The sequence below is a fragment of the Ambystoma mexicanum genome, chromosome 4p (genome assembly GCF_040938575.1).
Source record: "Ambystoma mexicanum isolate Mex_15411 chromosome 4p, UKY_AmexF1_1, whole genome shotgun sequence".
Lineage (NCBI taxonomy): Eukaryota > Metazoa > Chordata > Amphibia > Caudata > Ambystomatidae > Ambystoma > Ambystoma mexicanum.
The window spans coordinates 95,515,065-95,539,687 of NC_090927.1; the positions used below are offsets into that span (position 1 = coordinate 95,515,065).

The 24,623-nt window shown below is 47.8% G+C and overlaps 1 protein-coding gene across 1 annotated transcript in view; it reads right to left on the minus strand.

The window, feature by feature from the left end:
* Positions 1–24,623, minus strand: part of GPN1 (GPN-loop GTPase 1) — a 320,660-nt gene that overhangs the window by 174,528 nt on the left and 121,509 nt on the right. The window contains exon 8 of the mRNA XM_069605436.1: positions 9,148–9,193. Coding sequence (XP_069461537.1) covers positions 9,148–9,193 — 46 coding nt within the window. The remainder of the gene's footprint in view (positions 1–9,147; positions 9,194–24,623) is intronic.

Below are 24,623 nucleotides of genomic sequence, written 5' to 3' on the forward strand. Positions count from 1 at the left end.
TTTAAGTCTAGTGGATTAGCCGTGTCGTCGTCTGGCAGTTGTACTCCAGCAGTCTGCACTGCAGGTGATGTAGATTATTTGTCCATTTGGATTGTGCCGTTAATGTTAGTTTCCTGACAAAAGGAACGAATATCTGTATTTCTTATTTCCTTTTTCTGTATTGCAGCCTTAGTTTGGGCATTTGTTAGCAAAGGGGTGGAGGAGGAGCGGACCCGTTTTAGTGGGCGCTCCGGAGAGGAAAATGAGATACGGTTATGCTTGAGCTAAAACATGGTGCTGGTGCGCAGTGCATTCTGGGGGCACTCAGAGCCATAATGGATATTTATTCCACGCCTCAGTGAAAAGCTGTACTTGCTTTGCTGAAAGACATGCTTTCTAAACCTGGTATGCAGCCAGTCAATGACATTCTGTTGGGAAAGCTGGTTTTGTTATGTCTTGCTATAAGTTATGGAATTGTTTTCCATGGAGTTTTAGAAGAAGAGGGAAGCTTTGCTCCTTGGGGTTACGGTCGGTTGACCGGCCGACAATCAACAGTCACTCAGCAATGCGCAAACGCCAATAAGGTTCGAGAAATTACCACCCCTTTTGAGGAGGGCACATATATGCGGAGCTATCGGGAAGTCAGGGGGAAACCACAAAAGACCTTAGTCGGAGGGGGACGCCTTGTTCCGACCTTCCTGTGGGCTGTTGTGCTCTCTGCCTGGCTGTTACCGGGGTCTTCCAGCCGCTTCTGGCGAGATGAGGGATTCAGTTACGTCCACAGTGATGTATTTTCTTTTGAATTCTCTGATTTATTTCTGTTTTATCACTTGTTGCTTCCAAGCTATGAATAAATAGCCATATAAGTGCTAATTATTTCACTAACTGCATATTTGGTTGAGAGTTATTGCTTCGCCTACCTGCGTTCAAATTATTTTCTTGCTCTACAAATGTACTGGTGATGAAGTGTCCGTGCACTTTTGGAGAGCAAAACAGACACCAGCAGTAGTGTTCTTTTGAATAGCCGTCCGCAACGGCATGCCTGATTTCAAAGAGGCAATGCTTCGCTTCATTTGAGCGTTTGACTTTATACTCCACCCACACGTTCAGTGATAGCAGCGGACAGGCACCGGAAAGCATCGCTCGAAACCGCGGCAAAGCAGTACTTTCTCGGTACTTGCTCCGGTGCGCGTGCTTCCTGTACATTATAGCCCCATTCACAGGGTTTAGGCAGAAGAGCCTGAAAATAAATAAAAGAGGGTAAATTATTTCTCCTTTTGTTAACATAGCTGATATTATGATCAGTTAAAGTTACTATTCACTTTATGGGCAAGGTAGTGCACAAATTAAGAATGAAAGCAAACGAATCAGCAAGGAAGAATTGTCTGGTCCAAAGCAACGCGGCCAAGCAGTACTTTCTCGGTACTTGCTCCGGTGCGTGCCATTTCAAAAACAGTTTTTCAAAACCTCTCTGCAGGTTCTTTAGGTCAAGTCTTAGTTCTTTACAATTCTCTCTCTCTCCAGGAAGAAAAGCTTTTCCTTAGATAGAATTGCAAATGGTAGCATGCGCCACACTTGGATGAAATTGCAAACATTGGCTTGAGTCGGTTCTAGATAGAACTGTAAATGTTAGCATGCCCCACACTTGGGTGGAGTTGCGAACATTATCACATCTAGATAGAAATGCGAATGTAAACGTTAACATGTCACCCTGTATCACTGTGTACCCTGCTTTCCTGTTCCCCCGTCTCTATGTGTCCGTGTGTAGCTGCGTTCCCTGCAATCCTGTTCACGTGCCTGGTCTTGGGCGCTTTAAAGATACCCATCTTATCACATCACTATGCTTACTCTCTACTATACACCATCATACAACTAGAACACAGCTATAGCCCTGACTAATTCGGCCTAGCTGTTCACATACGAATATGACCCCATGAACACCTCATCACCCTAATAAAACGCAACTAGCTGAGCACATTCCGGCCTTGTTGCTCACATGTGCGTACTTCAGGCCTAACGCAGCCAGAGCTCAGTCTGGGTGTTCACCCACCAGGCTCCACTCACTGATATCTTCAGCACCACACCTAACACTAGGATGCAGCTACCATCAGGCAATTACATCAGCTGCACACATACCTGGTGCACCCACACACTGTACGACTACCTCTCTCAACCGACCAGAACGACGGTTTGCGAGGGCGTTCAACCTACCAGTGCTTTGAGGTCATACCAATGATATATAGAGCGCTATAGAAATGGTAAGTAACATAACATGACATAATTCCACCGCTTTAGACTTGGTTTTGTGTTTAACGTTCTTATTTTACTCAAAACAGTTCTCAACCCCTCTGCCGGTTGTGCGTGCCAACTATTCATCACTCAGGAAAAACAAGGTTTCTTTACCAGAACTACACCATATCCCCCTTGGTGCTTGGCATAGTCCTCGTCTTGCTTGTAAATATTCGAACCCTCCAGATCCGTTCTCCTCCCAATTCTGTACATTCTATTTCAGGTTTCTTGGACTTCTCAAAATACTCTGGCCCTCTGTCAGGACCATTTTCGAAGGGCCTCAGTACAGTCTGCCTGTTCGGGTTTTCTGTGCTACCATAACCCTTTTGGCTGTCCACCTCTCTCAACAGTATTACTTCTTCAGGAGCATTTGTTTCCCTTATGTTAAAGTCTCTCAGGCCTCTCCAAAGCCCCCTGGCCTTCTGATAGGCTGGTTTTCTCTCTGCTCAGGTTTATCAGGCTTCCGTAACCTCGTCACCTTGCCCAGCCTTGATTATCAATGTTCGTACCCCTCAATTGTGTTCTCTCCCCGGGAGTGTTAGCTTCCCTGCTGTTGCTCGTCTCAGCAGCAAATTAATTTCTTGTGCGAAGCTCGAGGCTCCGGGCTCCCTTCTGCAGTCTGGTCTCGGTATCTTATCAGGCCCACCATAGTTTCCTGGTGGTCGTGCCACTAGAAGATACTGTTGCTCATCTGTCTTTCTAGACATGGGCTTCCCAGTCGGTCAGAATGCCACCCTTCTACCACCTGGTTACGATTCACTCACTCTCCATGCCACTGCTAGCTCTGCGTTCTAGCGTGGCTCGGCCCCTGCAAGACATCTTCGTGTCAGAGGCCCACCTCGGAGCAGGAGTCTCTCTTCGATTCAAAGTTCCTCTTGGTTTTACATACGTCATCGAAGAGGAGTGCGTCTTTCTTCTTTGACTGTGGATTTCAGGCGAGATCCAGCAATAACTGAAACCAAAGATTGAGGAAATATCCTTGCTTGGTGGTATCAACACAGAAGTATGCAAAACAGAATTAATGACAGTCCCATGTATGCAGATAATGTTTATGGACCGGGAGTACCTTCTCGGATGGAAGTCCTTGTCCCACGGAGGGGGAGTCTCCCTCAGTGAGTTCCCACTTACCCAGACCCCTACGGAGGGTCTTTCTTAGCGCGCTCACCTCCCTATACTTAAAGGGGGTGGCTCCCCTTTGGGCAGAAGGGAAAAATAGTCCAGATTTGCCACAGTACCTTTGTGGTCACATTCCCTTACATTGATATTATCTCAGATCTCTATAGCAATTTATGCTAATGCTGTAATCCTGGCATGTAAATCACTCATGTGGCAATGGTTTATGGGTCGAGTGTGCTGGCTGAGAAGGGAGGGCGAAGGGGAGGTTGGTTAGAGGTTCTGAAGGAACGGTCTCTGGGGTCAGAAATTGCATAGAGGGTGGGTGGCACTGCCTGGTCTGCAGAGTTCCTCACAGAGCTTTCCCCCCCCCCCCATTTGCTCAAATGGGGCTATCACAGCCCTTACTGGATAAGCAGCATTAATAGAACCTTACACATTTATATATACACACATCAGGCACCAGGATCTGTCCATCAGAAAAGGTTTGTGGACCCCACAGGCACAAACAATCGAGACACGCTCAAAGCACCCAAGCCATTATGTTGGCTCTAACCGTTTCCCTACTTACAGTGGCAGTACCATTATAGAACTTCGACAAAGCCTCCATCGTAACTGCCCTACCCTTCCTGACCCCAAATCCTTCAAATAAAAGTCTTCACATTTCCAAATTTCCTAATCAGTATATACACTTGTTAGAGAGTTTTACCGAAGTCTGTGACAAAACATTAGAAAGCCTTCTTGGATGAACAGCGTTGCATCCCTTAAGTTTAGCCTGAACTATCCAAAGGTTTGTTAGCTAGGGATGAGCAGCCAGGCTTAGTCAATGGGGGAGGAGGGCTGTAATGAGGCACACAGAACTCCAAGCATACACTTAGTTCAAGGAAACTCTTCCACACTAGGAGTTATATAAAAAAAAATAGGTGTATTTAAGTACACCAAGGCTTGTAACATTTAAGTAAGGTACATACTATCACACAATAATATATTAGAAGAACAGTTGCAATAGTCATAACTGGCTCCTTCAGAATAGCAATAATGGTAACAAATCACAATCAAACCGCATGAAATATATATATGCAAACTTACAGAAACTTTGATAACTTTTTATAACTCCCATCTGAGGCTAGTTTCACAAAGTCAGAGGGGACACTGGGGAACCAGTGGCCAAGGGCTGAGGAACACAAGGCAAGAACGCAGAGTTCAGGGATCAAAAGAGCAGAACTCTTCAGGTTTGCATTGTTAGGCAAGAATTGATGTAGTAACCCTGTGGGAGATTACACAACCCTCTGTCCTCTTGGTATTGGATAACCCACTTTTTGGTATACGCCTGCACTACACAAGTTGGTAGTGTGACTGAGCAGCCAGGCTTATCTCAAGAGGGGCAAAAGTAAGCTGTAGAGCTGTAGAAATGAAACCCACCAATACAAGTATCCAAGTAACACTTGTACTCAAGGTTGTTATAAATAATTTAACAGTAGTTTTTAAATAAGCATTCTTTAAAAAGGGCAATATATGTAACATTCAAATATACTTTAAAATGTTTTTCAAGAATCAACACAAAGCTAGATGATACTCTTTAAAGATGCTTCTTACACACTTCCTAACTAGGACAGTAGTGGCATTTATATATCAAAAGTACACTTTGTGGATTCAGAGGTTTGTAGAAAGGAAAGGTTAAGGGAAGGAAAAAGGTTAGCCAGGTTCTCATAGCATGTGAGCACTTTAAATCTTCCAATGAAGTCAAGATAAAAACCTTTCCCAGCAATAATACTTAAAAACCAAGTTACCACCTTATGAGGGACAGTAAATATCCAAGTCAAATGGACTAGAAGAGTCTGCAGGGAGCCAGGACAGCCAAAGGAAATTGGAGCACAGTCTATGGAGCTGAGGCACTTCTTAGATCGCAAAGTCTTGCACAAAGTTAGAGTGTTTGTTGAAGAAAGATCACTGTAGGGTCACAAGCTGTTACACTTGTGAAGGGTAGAGCTGAAATCTACTCTAGCAAAGTAGCTACTGCAAGTCTCAACTGAAAAGAGCAAAGCTAAAGACACTGAGACAAGTACCCCAAGTTGGAACAGTAGCTTTGGTTAGAAGGAGAGGTATCAGGTAATGTCCCCAATACATGTCACGGGGAAAAGCCATTGGCGACATATTGTGACATTATGTATGGGGACGGGTTGCAGGGATGTCCCCTGCTGCCCTTGTAAAATTCAGGGGTTGTGGGGGGTTTCCCCTGCATGTTCGATGTAATAACGGCTCTGCAAAAAACAGCGACTTTTTTGTCGGGAGACATTTTTGCGGGGACATTATTACATGGAACCGAAGAAGAGTGATCAAGCTGGCTACTGTTTGGTTGCAGCGATTCAGATCCTGGGTTCCGGGGTCTCAGTCGTGGGGACAAGAGGGAGGACGTCTGAAGGACTCCTGCAGAGGCAATTCGGAGGCAGCTAAGGGCTCTTTTCAGATCAGCAGCACACTGCGGTTTCAGCGCTCGGTAAAACAGCACCACTGCGGATCTTGGACACTGGTTGGGCTTCCTCGAGTCCTGCACTATGGTGAGGGACTCTAGCTCTGGTCCCCCTGCTTCTGGAGGGTCCTGGGGAGACTCCAGGAGCTTTTGGCCAGATCCCAGAAGTTGCACTAGACTACAGATTTCTCGACCCCTGGCACTCAGTTCCTGCAGCAGCAAAGAAGCACAGCCAGTCGTGGAAGATGGTCCAGTGGAGTTCGTTTCAGGGTTAGTTGGTCCGACTAACCCAAGGGAAGAAGTAGTCCCTTTCGGAGCTTCTCTTGTCCATCAGAAAAAGGAGTTTCAGCACAGCAGCAGGGCTTCATTGGGCAATTCAAAGGTTCAGGAGGATGCAGCAAGCTTCGTTCACGGTTTCTTTGTTGGGTTGTTCTTCCCAGTGGTCGACTGTCTTCAGTCTCAAAAGCCATGCCTTTTAAACAGGTTTCACCCCTTCATGCACAGCCTAGGCTAACAGTAGGGTGGCTATCCAGAAAGGACAGCCAGCCAATCAGGACTGGGTGCATTCAAGCATTCCTAAAGACAGGACAGGGGAGTTTCAGGAACCTCCCACACTTCCTGCCCTTCCAGACTGGAGCCAGAGGTGGTTTTCAGTACTGAAGCCTGCTAAAGGCAAAACAAACAAAGGGCTCACACCTGGCTTGGCGTGCAGAGTAAAACCCAAGAAAAACTCCACAACTGGAAAATGGCAAAAAAAGAATAAGACCGGGGCCATTTTAACAAAATGGTCACTCATGGGTGCTATGCTGCAGCTGAGGATTCAGCCTGCGGTAGAAAAGCACAATGGTAAGAAAATTAAACCACTGCCAGAAGCCATTTAAAGTGGTGAAGGTAACATAACATTTTCTACATGAGTAGGTAGGAAAAGGGGCTACTAAGCAACACCCTCCCACCCCCCAGCACTCCACATAAAATGGCGTGTGCTGGACCTACATAGAGAAAAGGTAAGTAAAGTCAATTTCACTTTACTATTCTTGGGAACAGTAGTTCACAAATGAAAAAGGTATTTAAACCTTATGAGAAATCTAAAGGATTTCTCTGCGACACTGCACTGAAGGTGCTGTGTGTCACCATAACTCCAAAAACAAAGGAAACCCATATTCCAATTCAGGTCAAAACACATGAGAGAGTGAGAAAAAGGGTTCACATACTCCGGGGTAAAAATTAAAAGTCCTAAAGTCCAGCAAAAGAGCTCTAAGGTTGAAGGGAATTAGCACAGAAATGAGAATTGTCCCTAACAGGCATCAGTCAGGTTTCAGAGGGCAAGGACATTAAGTTTCCCTAGCCAAATTGCCCCAAGTACAAGTGTCCCAATGCAAGGTACAGCACAATGGGTTGTTCACCTCAATGTAGCTCAAGGTATGCCCTGGAGGGGTACGAGATGCAGCTCTCTGCAGACCCCAGAAGCAGAAGATCAACAAAACAATGCTCCAGGTAAGTAACTAGGAGCAGGACAGTACCTTTAAGCAAAAAGGAATGCAGCAGGAGAGTCCCCACGGTTAGATGACAGCAGACCCCAGTTCGGTTTTCTCAGTCTTCGAAACGGGAATGAAGAACTTGGAGCGGATCTGGTGTTTGGTCTTGTGTGGTCGGATGCCCAGCAAAGGATCTTTTCAGCACTGGGTCGTTGGGGCCTTTTTCAAGGCTCGGGCGAGGCACAGTTCTGCTGAAGACTTTGTGCCAATTCTTACTCCTTGTCTCGACTTAAGGACTTTTCAGTAGCAGGATCAAGCCTCTGGAGTTTCAGAAGGACACCCATAAGGTTTCAGACGAAATCACACTTCAGAAAACATTGCACCGCAAAATGTCACTGAACCCCACGCATTGGCGAATTGCGTGCTATGGAGGTTGCAGCTCTTCCAGCAAGGGTGCAAAATGCAGCTCGTCTTGGGACTGGTTAGGCCCACCAGTCCAAGGGAGGCAGTCCTCTTCGGGCCTTCCCTGTTGCAAAGAACTTTAGGTCGGAACAGCAGCGGTTACTCAGGTGACTCTGGAGGTCACTGGTGACTGCGAACGTTGTTCTTCATTAGAAACTTAGTTCTCGTAGTTTCAGCTCCAGGACCAACACAGGCTGGGTCCAGCAATAATCATTCAAACTTGGGGGGTGGCTGTCCAGTAGGGACAGCCCGCCTCCTATTGCAAACTGATTCCAGGTAGGCACGTTGCAGGAAAAAGAACAGGGGTGTTTCAGTCACCTCCCCCACTTCCTGTTCTCTCAGGCACTCGAGTCTTCACAGGCTTCCCAAGGGAAGCCCCGAAAAGACAAAAAGACTCATCCCCCACCCAGCTAGGTAGAAGGTGGCTCAAGAAAAGGACAAGCTATCGAGAACAGGGCTTAAAAAAGTACAGCCACCATTTTAGGCAAATGGTGACCCTTGTGTCCCTTACGGCAACTGCAAAGACAGTCTGCGACAAATGTGCACAAAACGTTGTGTAAAAAGGTACACTGCTACCAGCCTGTCAGATCTTGTCACAGCAACCACAAAGTTACTGGAGAGGCTATAAGAGGGAGCCAATGTTTCCCCCTCAGCACTCCACTTACGGTGGGGTGTGCAGATCTTAAAATAAAATACACGTGGGTCAAAAGAGTGTCCCCCCCTGCCCTGGCAACATTGCGTTATTACTGGTAAAATAAAAATGGAACATCTAGGGGCCTCTAGCAACACTGCAAAACAAGTGTGTGCTGCAATAGGAAGAGGTAGATGCCAGAAAAGTTGGAGGAAAGCATAACTCCATTAAAAAGTACCAGAAAGAGGTAAAAGGGATTCCCATGGTCAGAGTAAAAGAGAGTGCAAGTGTAGAAAAAGGGTCCCACTCACAAAATGGGAAGAATTTAACTCAAAAAGGAAAATCTACCCACCACTAAAGTGCAGAGTATCAAATGTTGGCTACAATTTTATTTTAAAATAAAATGCTCCAATTTGAAGTTTTACAGAGATAATAGGCCAATCACAAGTAATCTTTAAAGAGGAAATCTAGGTGCATGACAAAGATATTCGTACGCACTACTATGTAGGAAGCCGTTTACTTCAAGTGCAGCAAAATAAAAATAAAGAGGCTATGCACAGATTGAAAGGTGCCATTCCCTGGGCTGCCACCTTTCCTAGTGGCCTCTCAAAACTCAAAAGCATCTGAAAGGGACTCACTGCATTCATCTCACTGTAAAATAATCTCCAGATAGTAAGATTGAGATCCCACTATGTGGTCAAACGCATGATAGAATAACCAAGTCTTACCTTGTTCATGGCAACGATGAAAGGCAGCTTGGTTTTGTACATGATGCTGTAAAGATGAGATCAGAAGATAAGGTATTTTAAGCACAGCGTGCGGACACACAGAACAACTGTTCTCAGCACAGCACCCCCCCCCCCATGAACAAATGGGCGGCAGATACTTCACCACTACAAAGCTACTTAACATTACTGGCACCCTTCAGCATTGAGTTGTATGGCAATCTCCACACATTCTGTGGATGATAGCAACAAGCCCTAGAACTAGCAATCTATTGATTCACACTAGATGATGGGTCAGTGACAAACAAAAAGCTCAAATCAACCTTCTATTAATCCATTAATAGTAGCTATCAAAGAATATCAACTGCTTGGCATCTCAGCATTTTAGGCTGCTCAATAAAACAAATTGGGTGGTATGCGCCAGCGACATTAGGTGGAGGTATTGCCAGGCGGTACATACCATCCATGGTGTAAGCCGGCAGCGACAGCCAAAGGCTCCAGATACTGTGAACAATCATTCCAGGGAGCACATGAACCCAAATCTGCAGGAACTTAGGCAAGTGGGCTTGCTGCATTATCCAGGTGAACTTACTGAGAACAAGGAATGCAAACACATTTCATCCAGCAAAGCTGTGGAAAAAGATTTTCTTTTTGCTGATTTTCTCCCATAGACTTTTTGATTTGTTTTGACACATTACCTACATTTTTGAAGGCAGGTAAGGCCTTCTGCTTTATTTCGGTCGTTTTTTTGCTAATTTTTATGAGGAAACTGATCAGTCCATAAGACTATCCGTGCTATGGATTTCCTGTACTGTTGCAACTGCGCACATCACCCCAAAATGCAGCAAAGATACTTTGTATCCTTATAACTTTGTCTTTTGCTGCTTTTTGGTTACATTTCCAATGTTTCTAGGATGGGCTGGCTGTGAATGTTTTTCTATTATGTTTTGAACGGTTTACTCTTGGCTACTAAGAGTGGCTAGCACTCTACGATTGCCGTACCACGCGATTCTCGCCCATCCTTCAGGCATATTGGTCTTTGGTCTTCCTTCCTGGCCTCTCGGGTCTGCCACTGCCATACATGGAATGCTCTTTCCCAGGGACATTTGCTGTTCTCGCGGCCAACAGTAGTTTGTGCCAGCCACCACTCACGTGCTCGTTCACAGTCTGGTCCCAGTCCATACCATAACATTAAGATCGCAAGCAGGAGTTGGATTGGAAATTGAAGGTATAATCTCTTAACCCCCTCCATGAATACTTTAACCACTGGAACCTTGCACCATGAGATTTTACTCTGTGATTATCCTGAAAGTGCGGTTAGATGAACTCAAAGCGAATTAAAAACGAAACCTGAATCCAGTAGATAAAGCAGATAGTGTACTATATGTGAAGGTGAAATGTCAATGGGTCCGATGCTGCATGGTTTGCACCACAAAAAGCATTTCTATTTGTTGAAATAGCAGTGTCTAGTATTGTGCTTACGTGCCTCCTTTATTATATCCATACATCTTTGGGGCAAGTTCAAATGTCCAAACCTCAGAAGCCAAGCTGTTAAGTTCAGTGTTTGTGGACATGCATGCAGTGTTGTCCCCTGATATTGGGATAACATGTAAGGGCACGGTAGTTTGACTGGTGGGCCAAGAGGCATTCTCAATAGGTCTGTGAACCAAGTTCATTCACAGTGCGCTCCCCTAAGACACTGTCTGGGGATATGTGGATGCCAAGTCTTGGCATTGTGCATTCTCTTGTGTTGCAACGATCTAGGCTTGGATGTCCCCAGTCTTTGAAGACGTTGTGTAGAATGTTTGCATGCAACTGCCATTCGTGCTCTGAAGAAGTTATACGTTTCTGCTTAGAAGGTCTGCCAGACAGTGTTCCGCTGGGACATGTGACAGGAGGAATATATTGTGTTTGAGTGCCTGTTGGGGAGTTTTACACAAGTTAGTGTCTGTGAGCAGCCAGGCTTAGTCCAGGAGGGGGAGGAGGGCTGTAGGAAGGTAGAAAGAACTCTGAGCATACCCGTTATTCAAGAAAGCACTTAAAGGTATATTAAAAAAATGTCATTTAATATGTACAATAAGATGCTGTTCAATATTTGCAAGGAAGTACTGTAGAGGAGCAGGTGGATGCATTATCCATAACTCCCGCGCCGTCACCTTGGAACAGGAGAAGAGCATTATACAGGACTCCATGTGTTATGCCGATACCGCATCAAGTGTACGAAAGACGTTCTGCACTCAGACAACTGTATTGAATGTATCCTCTCACAGAGTGGAAGGATGTCAGCACACACCATTGGACATCATGTAGTGCTTAAGTGAAATTTGACAAGGGCAGAGTGATTTCATGAAGACCTACAAGAACATACTGAAACAATATGAACATTTATTGAGATTGACGATGTAACTGAAGCGACAAGAGAAAGATGTATGAAACAATAAAGTGATCATATACAAAGACGACAAAGTAACTTGCTGTTCAATAAGTGTAAATACGTAGCAACGCAAGGTAGATGAGACATAAAGAAGCTTGCTATAGAGGAAAATAAAATGTGGCAAGGACGCCCATGATAGGAAAATGGATGCCGGCTCCTGCAAAGATTCAATCCAGCTACCTCAGAAACAGGCCAGGGCTGTAGAGTCAGGAGACGTTGCAGAACGTTAGCTTTGTGCAAAACTAAGATGATTCCATGTTGGCCTATTTAAGGAATAGCTGCAAAGCACAAAGTGAGGCAGACGTACAAGTCATGGTTGCCAGACACATTGCTTTTGGATTAAAGAAGGAATAAGTTACTGAACTGTAGCTGTTGTTCTCCAGCATGTGTCTGGCATGGATTCACATGCTTATGAATATTCCCAGTCAGGCTGGGAATCCTCGGTAAAGAAAAAATCAGTTTCATTCACAACTGTCTTTCTCCTAATAACCAATCACTGAGCTCTGGGTCATACTGCCCCCAACCAATGACTGCCCTCTACCTAAGCCCCTCCACTGGCAGCCATCTTCAAATTTTATGGCACATGAAGTGGCAGTAGGACCAAGAGAAGGGCCGCAGGGTTCTAGTGAGGGTTCACATGTGAATCCATGCCAGACCCATGCTGGAGAACAACAGTTACAGGTAAGTAACTTGTTCCTTCTCCACTATGGGGTCTGGCATGGATTCACATGCTCATGAATAAAGAATACATAGCAGTACACACATGCACAACCACGGGAGGTGGCAAGGCTCAACATAAGCATCTCTTATCTCCTCACCAGGCTCGCCTTCAAGCGAACAGGTTGCACAGTACGGCTTGGCCGACTCTTGACTCCCCCCTGGAATCCCTGTCAACGCAGAAGAATTTCGTGAAGGTGTACATCTACCTCCACATAGCAGCCCTGCAGATGTCAAGCAGGGGCACACCAGACAGGAACGCCGTAGTTGCAGCGATCACTCTGGTCGAATGGGCTCTCAGACGACCAGGCAACGGCCGGTTTGCCAACCTGTGACAATGGATGATGCAGGCGGAGAGCCACCTGGAAATGAAAGCCTTGGAGAGGGCCTTCCCATGATTCACGGGGCCAAAGTTCACAAAAAGTTGCGACGTCTTCCGGAACCTCTTCGTGCTGTCCACATAAAACTTCAGCGCTCTAGCCACATCCAGCAAGTGCAAAGTCCTCTCGGCCAGCGACGAAGGCGTCGGAAAAAATACAGGTAACACCAAGGGCTCGTTTAGATGAAAGTCCGATGGCACCTTGGGCATGAAGGAGGGGGTGCGTCCGCAGCACCAACCTCGTATCGTGAAAAGTCAAGTAAGGTGGCTTACAGGACAGAGCCTCAATCTTTCCCACCCGTCGTGCACAGGTGATGGCCACGAGGAACGCGGTCTTCCACGACAAATACTTAATCGGAGCTGAATGTATAGGTTCGAATGGAGTGCCCATGAGCCTAATCAGCACCACAATGAGTTCCCACACCGGGGCCGGCGCCTTCACCGGCGGGAACGAACGGAACAGTCCTTTCTCGAACTCCTTAACAAGACGGTGCGACCACAACGATGACTGTCCCGGAGATCTGGTGTAGCGGGAGATAGCCGCCAGATGAACTTTGATGGCGCATGGGCCAGTCCTGCCTTGGCCAACAAAAGCAAATACAGCAGTACCTGCGGAGCCGTGACTCGTAGAGGGTGGATCTTCTGAGCACAGCACCAAACAGCGAACCTCTTCCATTTGTCTGTAGCATTTTAGTGTAGACGATTCCCTGGCCTTGCAAGCACCTCCTTGCAGTCTGCTGGGAGATCGTATCCACCGAACTCCAACGCTGCAGGAGCCAGGCCTTCAGGATTAGCGATCCTGGGTGTTGGTGCAGAATTGCACCTCCTTCCCTGGCAAGAAGATCTGCGGCCACTGGAAGCTTGACCGGAGGGGATGCTGACATGCTGAGAAGGTACGATATCTGTCTCGGCCACGCTGGTGCACCGAGGATCATCCTGCACCAGGACCGTCTAGTTGATTGAGGAGCCGAAGAAGTAATTGCAACGGAGAGAACGCATATAGAAACAGGCCATCCCAGGGGAATGAGAATGCGTCCCCCATGCTCCCCGGCTGGGGAAACCTGCTGTTGGACCTCCGGCACTTGGTGTTCGTCGCTGTCGCAAACAGATCGATCTGGGGATTACCCCATCTGCGGAACAGGAAATCCACTTGGTCCTGCCGAAGCTCCCATTCGTGGCAAGAAAGCAGCTCCCTGCTAAGAGAGTCAGCGACGGTGCTTTTCACTCCTTCCAGATGAAATGGGATGAGGAAGATCCCCTGGGCTACGGACCAGTGGCATAAATCCTGCGCCAGGGATCTGGTGCCCCCTCCCTCAGCCCCCCCCCCCGTTTCCTGATGTAAAACACTGTGGTGGTGGTGTGCGTGAAGAGCTGCACCACCTTGCCCTTGAGGGACGGAAGAAAGGATTTGAGGTCCCAAACCACTGCTCACAGCACCAGCACATTGATGTGCAACGTCTTCTCCTCCTGTAGCCAAAGGCCTCTTGCAAGAAGACTTCCGGTGTGATCCCCCCAACCTTCCAGCAAAGCGTCCGCCGTGACCATCTCCTGGTGCGGTGGGGCGGGGTCTGGAAATCCACACTGCCAAACAGATGTGCGTGAACCCCCCCCCCCCCTCCCACTTTATTGCCCCTGACGGAAGCTCTCGTCAAGCAGGATCTTGTCCTAGAAGCTTTCGACACTTGTTTCCAACGGTTGTAGAGGAACTCCTGTGGTGGACGGATCCGTAGTCTGCAAAGTCGGACGAGGTAGATGCATGACGACATCATGCAGAGCAGGGACTTGATAGCACTGTAGGTCACCACGGTGCGGACTAACAGCCGTTGCACCATGTCCAAGATGGGCGCTATGCTCTCCTCCGACAGACGCCAGGCACAACATTGTGCTGAGTCGGGATCCCAGAAACAGTGCATCCTGCGATGGAGTCAAGCAGGACTTTGCATAGTTCACCAAGAGCCCCAGATCCGTCAGTAAGAGGACGGTCCTTGCCAAGTGGTCTATGGCGATGTCCCTCAAACTGGCCCAGATGAGCCAGTCGTCCAAGTAAGGGTAGACGTGGATCCCTTGCAGTCGCATTTGCGCGGCCACTGGCGTCAGGCATTTGGTGAAAACCCTTGGCTCCGACTTCAATCTGAAGGGAAGAGCCTTGAACTGGTAATGCTTCCATTGGACCACGAAGCATATAAACCTGCGGTGTCCATTGTGGATGGGGAAGCAAGCATCCTCCAAGTCCAGCGACGACAGAAAGTCTCCCTCTTCGAGCTGTCCGAGCACGTGCTGAAGAGTCACCATCGGAACTTTTGGGACTTTATGTAACCGACGGAGGTCCCGGATGGGTCTCCAGCCTCCGGTTTTCTTTTTGACGAGGAAGTACCTAGAGTACACTCCGGAGCCTCTTTGGAACTACCTCCATCGCACCTTTCTTCAGCATGGCCCGCACCTCCAGCAGCAGCTGAGGGACGTGGTTTTCCTGCCGGGCCACCGGTGGTATCTGAGGACACTTTTCGCTGAAATTTCAGGGTGTGTCCGTGGGTGAGAGCATCCAGCACCCATCAGTCAGTGGAGATGGACTTCCACACGAAGTTCGCCGGCAGCCTCCCACCAGGGTGCACAGCCTTTCCAAACAGACTGTCCACGTCGAAGGGCAGGTCCATAACGGTGAAAAGTAGTGGCCTTGTGCCAGCCACGACGACGAAGGCAAACGCTGTTGCCCATTTGGCGGAACCCCGTGCCAGCGATGTCAGTGGCCACCTTGGTGTGGTCGAGGCCACTTTGCACTCCTGCAGAATCTCGAGTGCTTCTGCCTGCCTCAGGGAGGAAGTCCAGAATGGGAGCACTCTTGAACCGCAGCTGAGTCGTAGCACGCCACAATGGCGAGAGCGTTGGCGGCCTTGATGGTAGTCTCCGCTGAGGTGATAACTCGCCCCGTGGCATCTAATTTCTCCCCTCACTGTCCAGAGGGGTGGATGCCGTTGATGAAGATGCGCCCGACGCCTTCTTCCTGGCCGCTGCTGACACCACAGAGTCTGGAGACAGCTGAGATCTTAAGCACTTGGGCGCAGAGTCCGGCACCCTGTACTTCTCATAGCGGTCCCTCTTTGCCGCGGCCATGGAAGGGTTCTTCATGAGAGCCAAGCCCTCGTCCCAAATGTCATCCAGGAGTGGGACTGAGGACGGTCTTTCTCTTTGCCTCACAGTGTTGATACAGGAAACCCTCCTTCTCTGGAACAAGCTCCTCTGGAACGAGCTGGAAGAGCTCTGGAGATCATTGTGTGAAACAAGCCCACCTCGTCAGGCGGGGAAGATCTGGGAGGTGGAGACAGGAGGTCCCCTAACGCACAGTCTGCCAGTTCGCTGTGTCCGGGTCCATCTCATCCCTCAGGGAAGCGGGAGGTTTAGGGTGCAACGGAGGTGGAGAGTGTACCTTCCTCTTTTTAGCCAGTTGTTCCCCTGTTGGTAACAGCGCCACGGGCGGGGCTGCTGGCACAACGGGCATCCTCGTCCGTATCTCTGAGGCCAGACTATACAAGGCCGAGAGAATATCCCTTGAGAAGTCTTGAGGTGGTCGCTCGGGCGGCGGTGGTGACTGAGGCGGAGGTAGAACCGGTGCCTGCGGTGCAGGTTGGTCATCCTCGACGCCCTGCTGTTCGTCAGTTTCCTTGGTCGCCTTCGTCATCACCTTTTTTCGGAACCCTCCGTGGTAGGGCCTGTTCCCGAAGGATTCCTCCTCTTGGATGGGCTGGAGGCCGGTAAACTCCTCTTCTGACGAGATATCTGTGCCCTGGAGGACCTCCTGGCCCCCTCTTGCTCTGTAACCAGAGGGGACAGCTTCAGGGAAATTATAGGCATCCTCTCCAACGTTTTCTCGATGGGTTGAAAAGAGGACTCCCTCTTTGGAAGGGATATTCTCACCTTCGAGGTTGCGCCCTGTGGATCAGCCATGACGTACTCGCCCTGGCCGCCGAGGAGCCCGTCGCAACGGTGCTCCCGATGACAGTGGACTTGGGGTGCTTAGCCTTCTGTTGGGCTCTCGTGGGAGGAGCGCCTCAAAAAGGTCTAAGAAGACCGCTCTGGTTTCTTGGAAACAGGGGAGGCATGCTGTTGGCGTTAGACAGAATTGCATGCAGTACCCTCTGGGACGACCACATAAAATTAGGACTACAGGTGTAAGCAAAACCAACCTTTGGTATAGGTCTGACCTACACAGTTTGTGGTAGCGAGCTGAGCAGCCAGGCTTATCTCAAGAGGGAATGTGAGCAGTACAAGGATGTTACATAGAGGTCTTACAATCACAGTGGTTCAAGTAGACACTTACACTCAAGGTTTCTTGGTAAAACACCAATTTATTACACAATAATTTAGAAAACACATTCACTAGAAGGAGGCAACTTAATATCATACACAAATAAACTTCAACACCAAACCAATACGTTTCCGAGTAATTTAGGCTCCCCTGAAATAGGAGCAAAATAGCATTTCATTCATTTTAAAAAGGAGGGTAAATGCACAAGTTACTAGAATAGATTACAAATACGTTCTTAGGCAGTGCAAATGGTTTCAGCTCACTAGAGGACTCGATTCAATTCAATAGGTTTAGGCCAAAGTCAATGGGCTAGTGTCTTGGATAGGAAAGAGCAGTTCTTGAAGTAAACGGTAAAGACTTTGCTAATGTACTCAGAAGTAGTTTGTACGAAAAAGAATCATATGTTGGGTCACAAGCTGATTAGGCCTGCAAGTTGTGAAAGTTCCACAAACTCTCACAGCGAGAGATGCGTTCTCTCAATCGGGTTGGCAAAGTACCTTAATATGAAGCAAAAGATGCAGCTTAGGATGTTGATTCCTGTCAGTTCCTGCAGATCTCACTGTTCCTGGGCCTCAGTCGTGAGAACAAGAGGGAGGACGTCGGGGGCCTCCTGCACTGCACAGGATCATCAGAAAACGCTGACAAAATTGAGCCACTTCAGTTAGAGTAGCTGTTGTCAAGCACACAAGCTGGTGTCCTTCCCCCCTGGTTAATCCTAACCAGCTCCAAGTATGGTATCCAGGTGGCTTACGAGTTGATTGGTCCCACCAACTCAAAAGTAAGAAGTCGTCCTTGAAGGGGCTTATCTGTCGAGGTGAACTTGGCAATTCGGACCTGCAGCAGGGCTTCACTGGGCAAACTAACGGTCCCGGAGTTGCAACAGCCGTCCTCTTCCAGCTCGTCCTCGGTTCTTTCGTTTCAGTGCCCAACTGCTTTCCAGTCCAAGAGACTCGCCTTTTAAACAGTTTTCTCCCTTTCATTCCAGCCTAGCTGCCACTCACCCAGCAGGGTGACTGTCCTTGCCGGATAGTCAGCCAGCCAATCACGCCAGAGTGCATTTGGGTCTCCTAAGAGATTAAGCACAGGGAGTTTCGGGCACCTCCCTCACTTCCTCCCTACCCCAGACACTGACGCCAGAGGCAGTCTTCAGTCCTGAAGCCCGCCAAAGGCATGAAAACAAAAAGGAACCAAACCTAGTTTGGCGCACAGAGACAAATACTAGAGGGACCTTTCCAAAAAGAAATGGTAAAAAAAGAAGACTGGGACCCGTTTAAACAAAGGTGCTTAAGGCGCCATCTTGAAAAACAATGGCTCTCGTGATTTTTAGCTACCGGTTTTTCACGGTCTGGAAAAATCATGGTAGTTCATTGTAAAACCACTGCCACCAGCCATTTCGATAGAAAAGGGTAGCATTTGACTGCTACACGAGTTTCTAGACATAGGGGGTACTAGGCCACCCCTTTAGCACTCTATAGGAAGATAGTGTGTGCTGGATCTAGGAATTAAAGACTAGTAAAGTCAATTTAACCTTACATTCTCTGGGAAACAGTAGTTTATCCCAGAGAAGGTATTTAAACCTTTGGGAAGTCTAAAAAGACATCCCTGTGTCACTGTACTGAGGGTGCTGTGTAACACACATGAAAAGATGCCTATGCAGTGGTCTTAAACTCCATAATCAAAGAACACAAGAGTAGAACACACATCAAAATACATGAAAGAGTGGGTAAAAAGGCTCACACTCTTTCCAGGTAAAAAAATCAAGTCCTCAAAATACACCAAAGTTGCTGGGGGTCTCCAAGGTGAAGGGAATTAGCACATTTTTGAGAATTCTCCCTAACAGTTGGGATCCACCCGAAGCAGACGCCTGCAACCATTCTTTGAGCAACTTATGCCGATCCTTCATCCTGCGGGGCGCTATCTCCTGGCAAAACGCACAGCCTCCCTCCACGTGCGTTGGGTACAGGCAGTAAAGGCACTGGGAATGTCTGTCATCCGAAAAAACATTCTGTAAGCCACAGCATAGCCTGAACAGGGGAGTCTAATCCTCCTTCTCCTCCGACATGGTCCACGCGGCGTAGGCCTGAAGAATCTTCTGGAAGCCTCCACGAAGATAGATGAAATTTGCCCTTCAGGGGCGCTGAAGAATCCGAAAAATGGGTCCCCGTTGATCGGCAGGTTGATCGATGAAGCACAAGGCTCGATTGACCGAAAAATAGAGTAAACCTCTAAAAAAAGTGATAAAACGCAGTAAAAGCTCAAGAGCTAAACACGACTCCCAACACTTGAACGTGCGGTAAAAATCTGAAGATGGCTGCCAGAGAAGGGGCTTAGGCAGAGGGCAGTCATTGGCTGGGGGCAGCATGACCCAGAGCTCAGTGATTGGTTATTGGGAGAAAGACAGTTCAGAAATGAAACAAAACGATTTTTTCTTTACTGAGGGTTCCCAGTCTGACGGGGAATATTCATGAGCATGTGAATCCATGCCAGACCACAATGCTGGAGAAGAAAACATTTGTAAGAGCCAAGTATTGGACAATTATCAATGGATAAGGCTCCTACATGATCGAGTGAGCAAGTCTCTAAAAAGGAGCAATGATACCCATCATAATTGAATTAAATAGCAGTAAATAAAGAGGTCAAAATTGACAAATTTACAGTCTCCTCACACGCGACTCAGAAGTAAAAAACAAGGGCTATTCATTAAGATGTGGACAAAGATAGTGGTGTGCTTACACTCCCACAAATGTCCCAGAAAAGAGAGAGCTACAAGGTCAACTACAGATGATCAAAGCGGTGAGTAATCCGACGAGACTCAAGCACCTGGGTATCGTTTTGCTTACATGCTGCTGGCCCAGCTGAAAGTCCAAGGTTGGGTGGGAATGCCAACCAATCATCAGGTTTATGGGGGAAAACTGCTATACAATGTTGCGTAGGCCAATCCGCTGCCATTTTGTCCGCATCAGTATTATATGTACTTATAGGAAGTTCAAGGAGTGCCTCACAGATAGACAGCCAATGAAGAACCAACCTATATGTATTCTAGAAGTAGATCTGTTCCTCCTAACCAATCCTTCCCGCCCCAGATCCAGTTCTCAGGACACTGGAATTCTCACGCCATTAGCTTAAAGACTGCAGAGATTCTTGTGGAGAACGGCACGCAACAAAACAGGTGTAAGAAGATACGGTTGACAGGTCCCCCATTGACGAAAATCCAGTCCGGTCCTGCAGGTGCCCCGTGGATGGAAGAGTCAATGCTGAGGGACTCGAGCTGTGCCACGGATGCAAGTAGAACATTGAAGGTGGCAAAAATAGGGGGAGGGACTCTGTTGTAAATAATATATTTGAAAGTAGCAGGATCTTTGGGGATTATAAAGAAGTCTAAAGAAGTCGTTGATACCTCGATTCCCGGTCCCAAAGGGGGCGGCTGGACCCACTAAAAAGACTCCAAATGAGGGTGGTAAGGATTCTTGAGACAAGGCCAACAAGAAGAGTGCGCATCAAGCGCCAAGATGGAGTTAAAATGAGTTGAGGTATGCAACGCAGGCATGGTAGCACAAGTAAGGACACAGACACAAAAAGGTACAAGTTTCAACACCTTTATTAAGTTTGACTGGGGTTGGATAATTCCTAACTGGCCCCAATTTAATAACAGGAGTAGTCTCGACCATCAAGTAAAATACAATGAGCCAAGTCAGTCAGTCAAACAAAGGAAAAGGTCTGTCAGAAACCTATACTTGCCCTCACGTTTCACAATAACCAAGTGTGGGAAAATGGATGAAAATAAAGAGTGTATTATGTCAGAATGGCAATGAAAGTGGCTCACCCTTCCTTCTCCAAGTTCAGTTCAATGAGTTTCTTCAAGGTGGGTACTATGCACAGTTCAAAGATCTCAAAATCGGTTAAGCTTTCCTCGCCTATTTCAATGTCAGTTCAATATACATCAAAGGGATTCTTTCGGGCTTCCCCCACCCGGCTTAAAACAGCTCTGCTTCTCAGAGCTTAACAGGCTACCTTTGCCCGTCTTCAAACACTTAAACATGGCTGAAAGACTTTCCAGCTAAAGCTTCACTTCTTAGAGCTTAGAAAACTCCTTTGCTCAACCTTAGTACTTCTCTTTCACAATGTTCACCTGTCAGAATATGATCACCCCCATGTGTGACCACTCTGACAATAGGGTTCCTATCTGAATATCCGTGCCTCTTGCACTTGGTTTCGAAGAATGGACCCTCAGCCACTCTGTTCCTCATTTCACAAAAAGCATATAGTTAATTAGGACGGGCCACGTTCCGCAAAAAAATCCTATTAACTTTCACATTAGCCTTTCAGGATCTCTGCACACCCTTTGTCTCGTGCCCTTTCCTTCAATGGCTTTCAACACATTTCACTTTCATTATTCACTGTTCTAGCTTTCATGAAGCGTTCAACAACATGCCTTCTCACACGGCACTGCTCCATTACTTTCTCATCGGCTTCCTCACCGGCTAAATACTTCCAAGCTTTCAATTCAATCTTTTTCCTTCAACGCGTAACCTTGCGTGTAACACTGTAGGCATCACAATCGCGCGCATCACAAACCGGGCTCTTCCCTTCTTTGAATTCACTGGCTGGGATTGCAGTCGAGCGTCCTTCAGTTTTCAACTCGTCGAGGTCAGGGTCTTGCCCACCTGCCCCTCAGACACTCCTGGGCATCCTCGCAGCCCAGGGGAGGAAACAAGCAGTTTGCTGGTGCATGGAGGAAAGGGGCTAGTCGCCCCCTCGGGTCCCTTCCATGATCTCTTCTGGCTTCTTGGAGACACGGCTCCCTCGCCACACTTTCTCCTGCCTCAACTCAGAGCCGGTCAGTGTCCCGTTCTCCCTGGCCTGGTTCTCGGCAGTTCTCTCTCAGCTGCTCCTCAGTTTTGTCATCCAGCCTGCCTGCCTTCTTGGCCCTTTCTTCCTATGTCTTTCTGTGCTCCACCTTTTATAGTTTGAAAAAGGTCCACGAGTATCAAGTGTGAGTGATTGTGACCGAGTGCCTGACCTTAGTGGGACAAGGCCAGTACATGTTACTAGTGGTAGTCTTCCTAGTCTCAGCAGTTGGGCTAATAAGGAAAGGGGTGTGGGGGGTAGGGGGGGCGTGGGTTAGACATTGGAAGGTGTCTCACCCGCTAGTCCCCAGGGATCTGTCAACCAGGTGGCCAAGACAATGCCTTCGCTTTTGGATCCAGTTCCTGGGGGCTGGATCAGTGCGGGAGGATCACCTGGATGAGGGGTCCTCAGGGAGTGGAAGTGGGACACCGGAGGGTGAGATGTGGTATCCCCTTCCCAATAACAACTTTTCCCCATCCCACCAGGATACCTAGGAATTCAAACCCTCTACCCCCATTACCTGAGACAAACGCTTTCTCACAGACAGGTCACCGTGAGCGACAACACCCGAGCCATATACCCGGCATGTCCCAACAACAGGGTCAGGCAGAGTCAGGCAATTACTGATAATTACACACACCCGACTTCCATCACATGGATAAAAGGCGGGCACAAAAGCACACTCTGATCAAGGCAAAACACACGAGGAAACAGCAGTTCCGAGATGGTGGTTTAATATTAGGAGAAAGACGGCAGGACCAGAGAGGGTTACAAGGAGGTAACTGCCCTTGGCCTTTTCAGGGGAAAAAGACTGCTACTTTCATGAAGCCTCGAGGACAAGAAACATAAGGCCCAGAGATAAACCGGAAAGCAAGTTGCATTGTGCGTAGAAGGTACCTGGGGCTTTCCTGCATCAACAGCTGAATGGGGACAGGGGGAATAATGATTGCCGCTGTGGTACTGTCCTTGGCTCTGACAAAAAAGCCTCTTTGATAAAGTCAGCACAGCCGGTGAGTCGGGGAGACCAATAGCAAACCAGTCTGTATTAGAACCAAGATTGCAAACAGCAACATTGTATGAAGAAATTGACAGAGAACGAAATACAAGGCGTGCATGGCGAGCATAGCAAACGTAATTAGGAATCCACGGAATACTTGAATAAGGGAAAGTTACAGAAAAGGTTGGCTATTTTAGAGTTATGGAAATCCAGCCGAGAAGGAGTGGATGCTTAAATCACCATAAAGAGGAGATGTAATGCTTTAGGCTCACCTTACAGTAACACATCTTTTAGTAAAACCATCTGAAACATAGGCAAACTTTTCAAACTTATAACTTTTTATAATTGTATTCCCTCTGGTCATAAAGATTCCAAAACTAGTTTATAAGAGTCTCACAATGATCACAGGGGCCCTAGGCCACCAGAGGCTTGGGGTTGAGCAGGGTTTAGTGTTCAGGGTCCAAAAGTGTCAGAGTTCAAAAGGATCAATTCTGGGTTTGCAGTTAGGTTTTTCAAGCCAAAGGGTTTCCTTATAAAGTTGCCTCAAGGAGCAGTGCCCCAAAGCAGTAGAAAGTAAAATGGGTTGTCAAACCCAATGAACCTCTATGGGAGGGCTGGAGGGGTGCGAGATACAGCCCTCAGGAAAACAGAATCAGCAAGCAAAGCTCCACGTACATTTTGCAGGGAGCAGGGCAGTACCTTAACATTAAGAACTTGTTGCTGCAGGACGGTTCCAGAGGCGAGGCAACAGCAGACCCTGTCACAGGTTTCTCAGTCTTAGCAACAGAAGAAGGGGACATTGGTGTATCTGGCGACAGCTCTCATGGAGATGTACAGCCAGCAATGAATCATCTTCTCGGTTTTGGCTGGTTGCCGCCTTTTCCAGGCTCAGATGAAGGATGTAGACTCTTTTCTCAGTCCTTGTCCTTGTCTCATGAGCGACTTTGGGGAGCTGGATAGAGTCTCTGCAGGTCAGGAAAGATGCCCATAAAGTTCCATGTGGATTCGTTCTTTGGGTGACTGTGCACAGCTGCACAGGACCCCAGGTATTGGTGAATTGCAGGCTGTGGAGGTCGCCGCTCTTCCAGGGTGGGTGCAAAATGCAGTTCTTGGGACTGGTTAGGCCCACCAGTCCAAGGGAGAAAGTAGTCTTGTTCGGATCTTCCCGGTCACTCAGAAGTGGAGGTTAGGACAGCAGCGGCTTGTCTGGCGACCGCTAGAAGTGGCTGGGGTCTTCTTCCTTTGGGTTTCTTCTATTGATTCTTCTGTTTCAGTGGTTGACTGTTTCTGCTCCAGGACCTTCAAATTTATGCAGGAATGAGCCCACCAATCGCATTCCATGCAACATTTGAAACTTGGGGATGGCTGTGAAATGGGGCCCTGCCAGCCACGCATTCAAAACTAGTTTGTCTCAGACACTGCAGGATGAATGACTGGGGTTTCGGTTGACTCTCCCCACTTCCTGTCCTGCCAGTCACCCAAAGACCTTTTACAGGCTTTCCAAGGGAAGCCCCGCTAAGAAAGGAATTGGAGGAACCTCCCCCACCCGGGTAGGTAGAAGACCCAAGAACAGTCAAGCCATCTTGTTCAGGACTTTAAAAAGTACAGCCACCATTTTGGGTCAATGGTGATCCTCATGTCCCCCATTGCATCTGCAGTGACAGTTTGCGATAAAAGTTCACAAAATGTCATCAAAAAAGAACAGTGCTGCCAGCCTGAAAAGAGGGACTAGTCACACTAACCTGTCAGGACCAAACGCTGGAGGCTTTGGAGACGCTGGTGGCGTAACCGAGGTACCCTC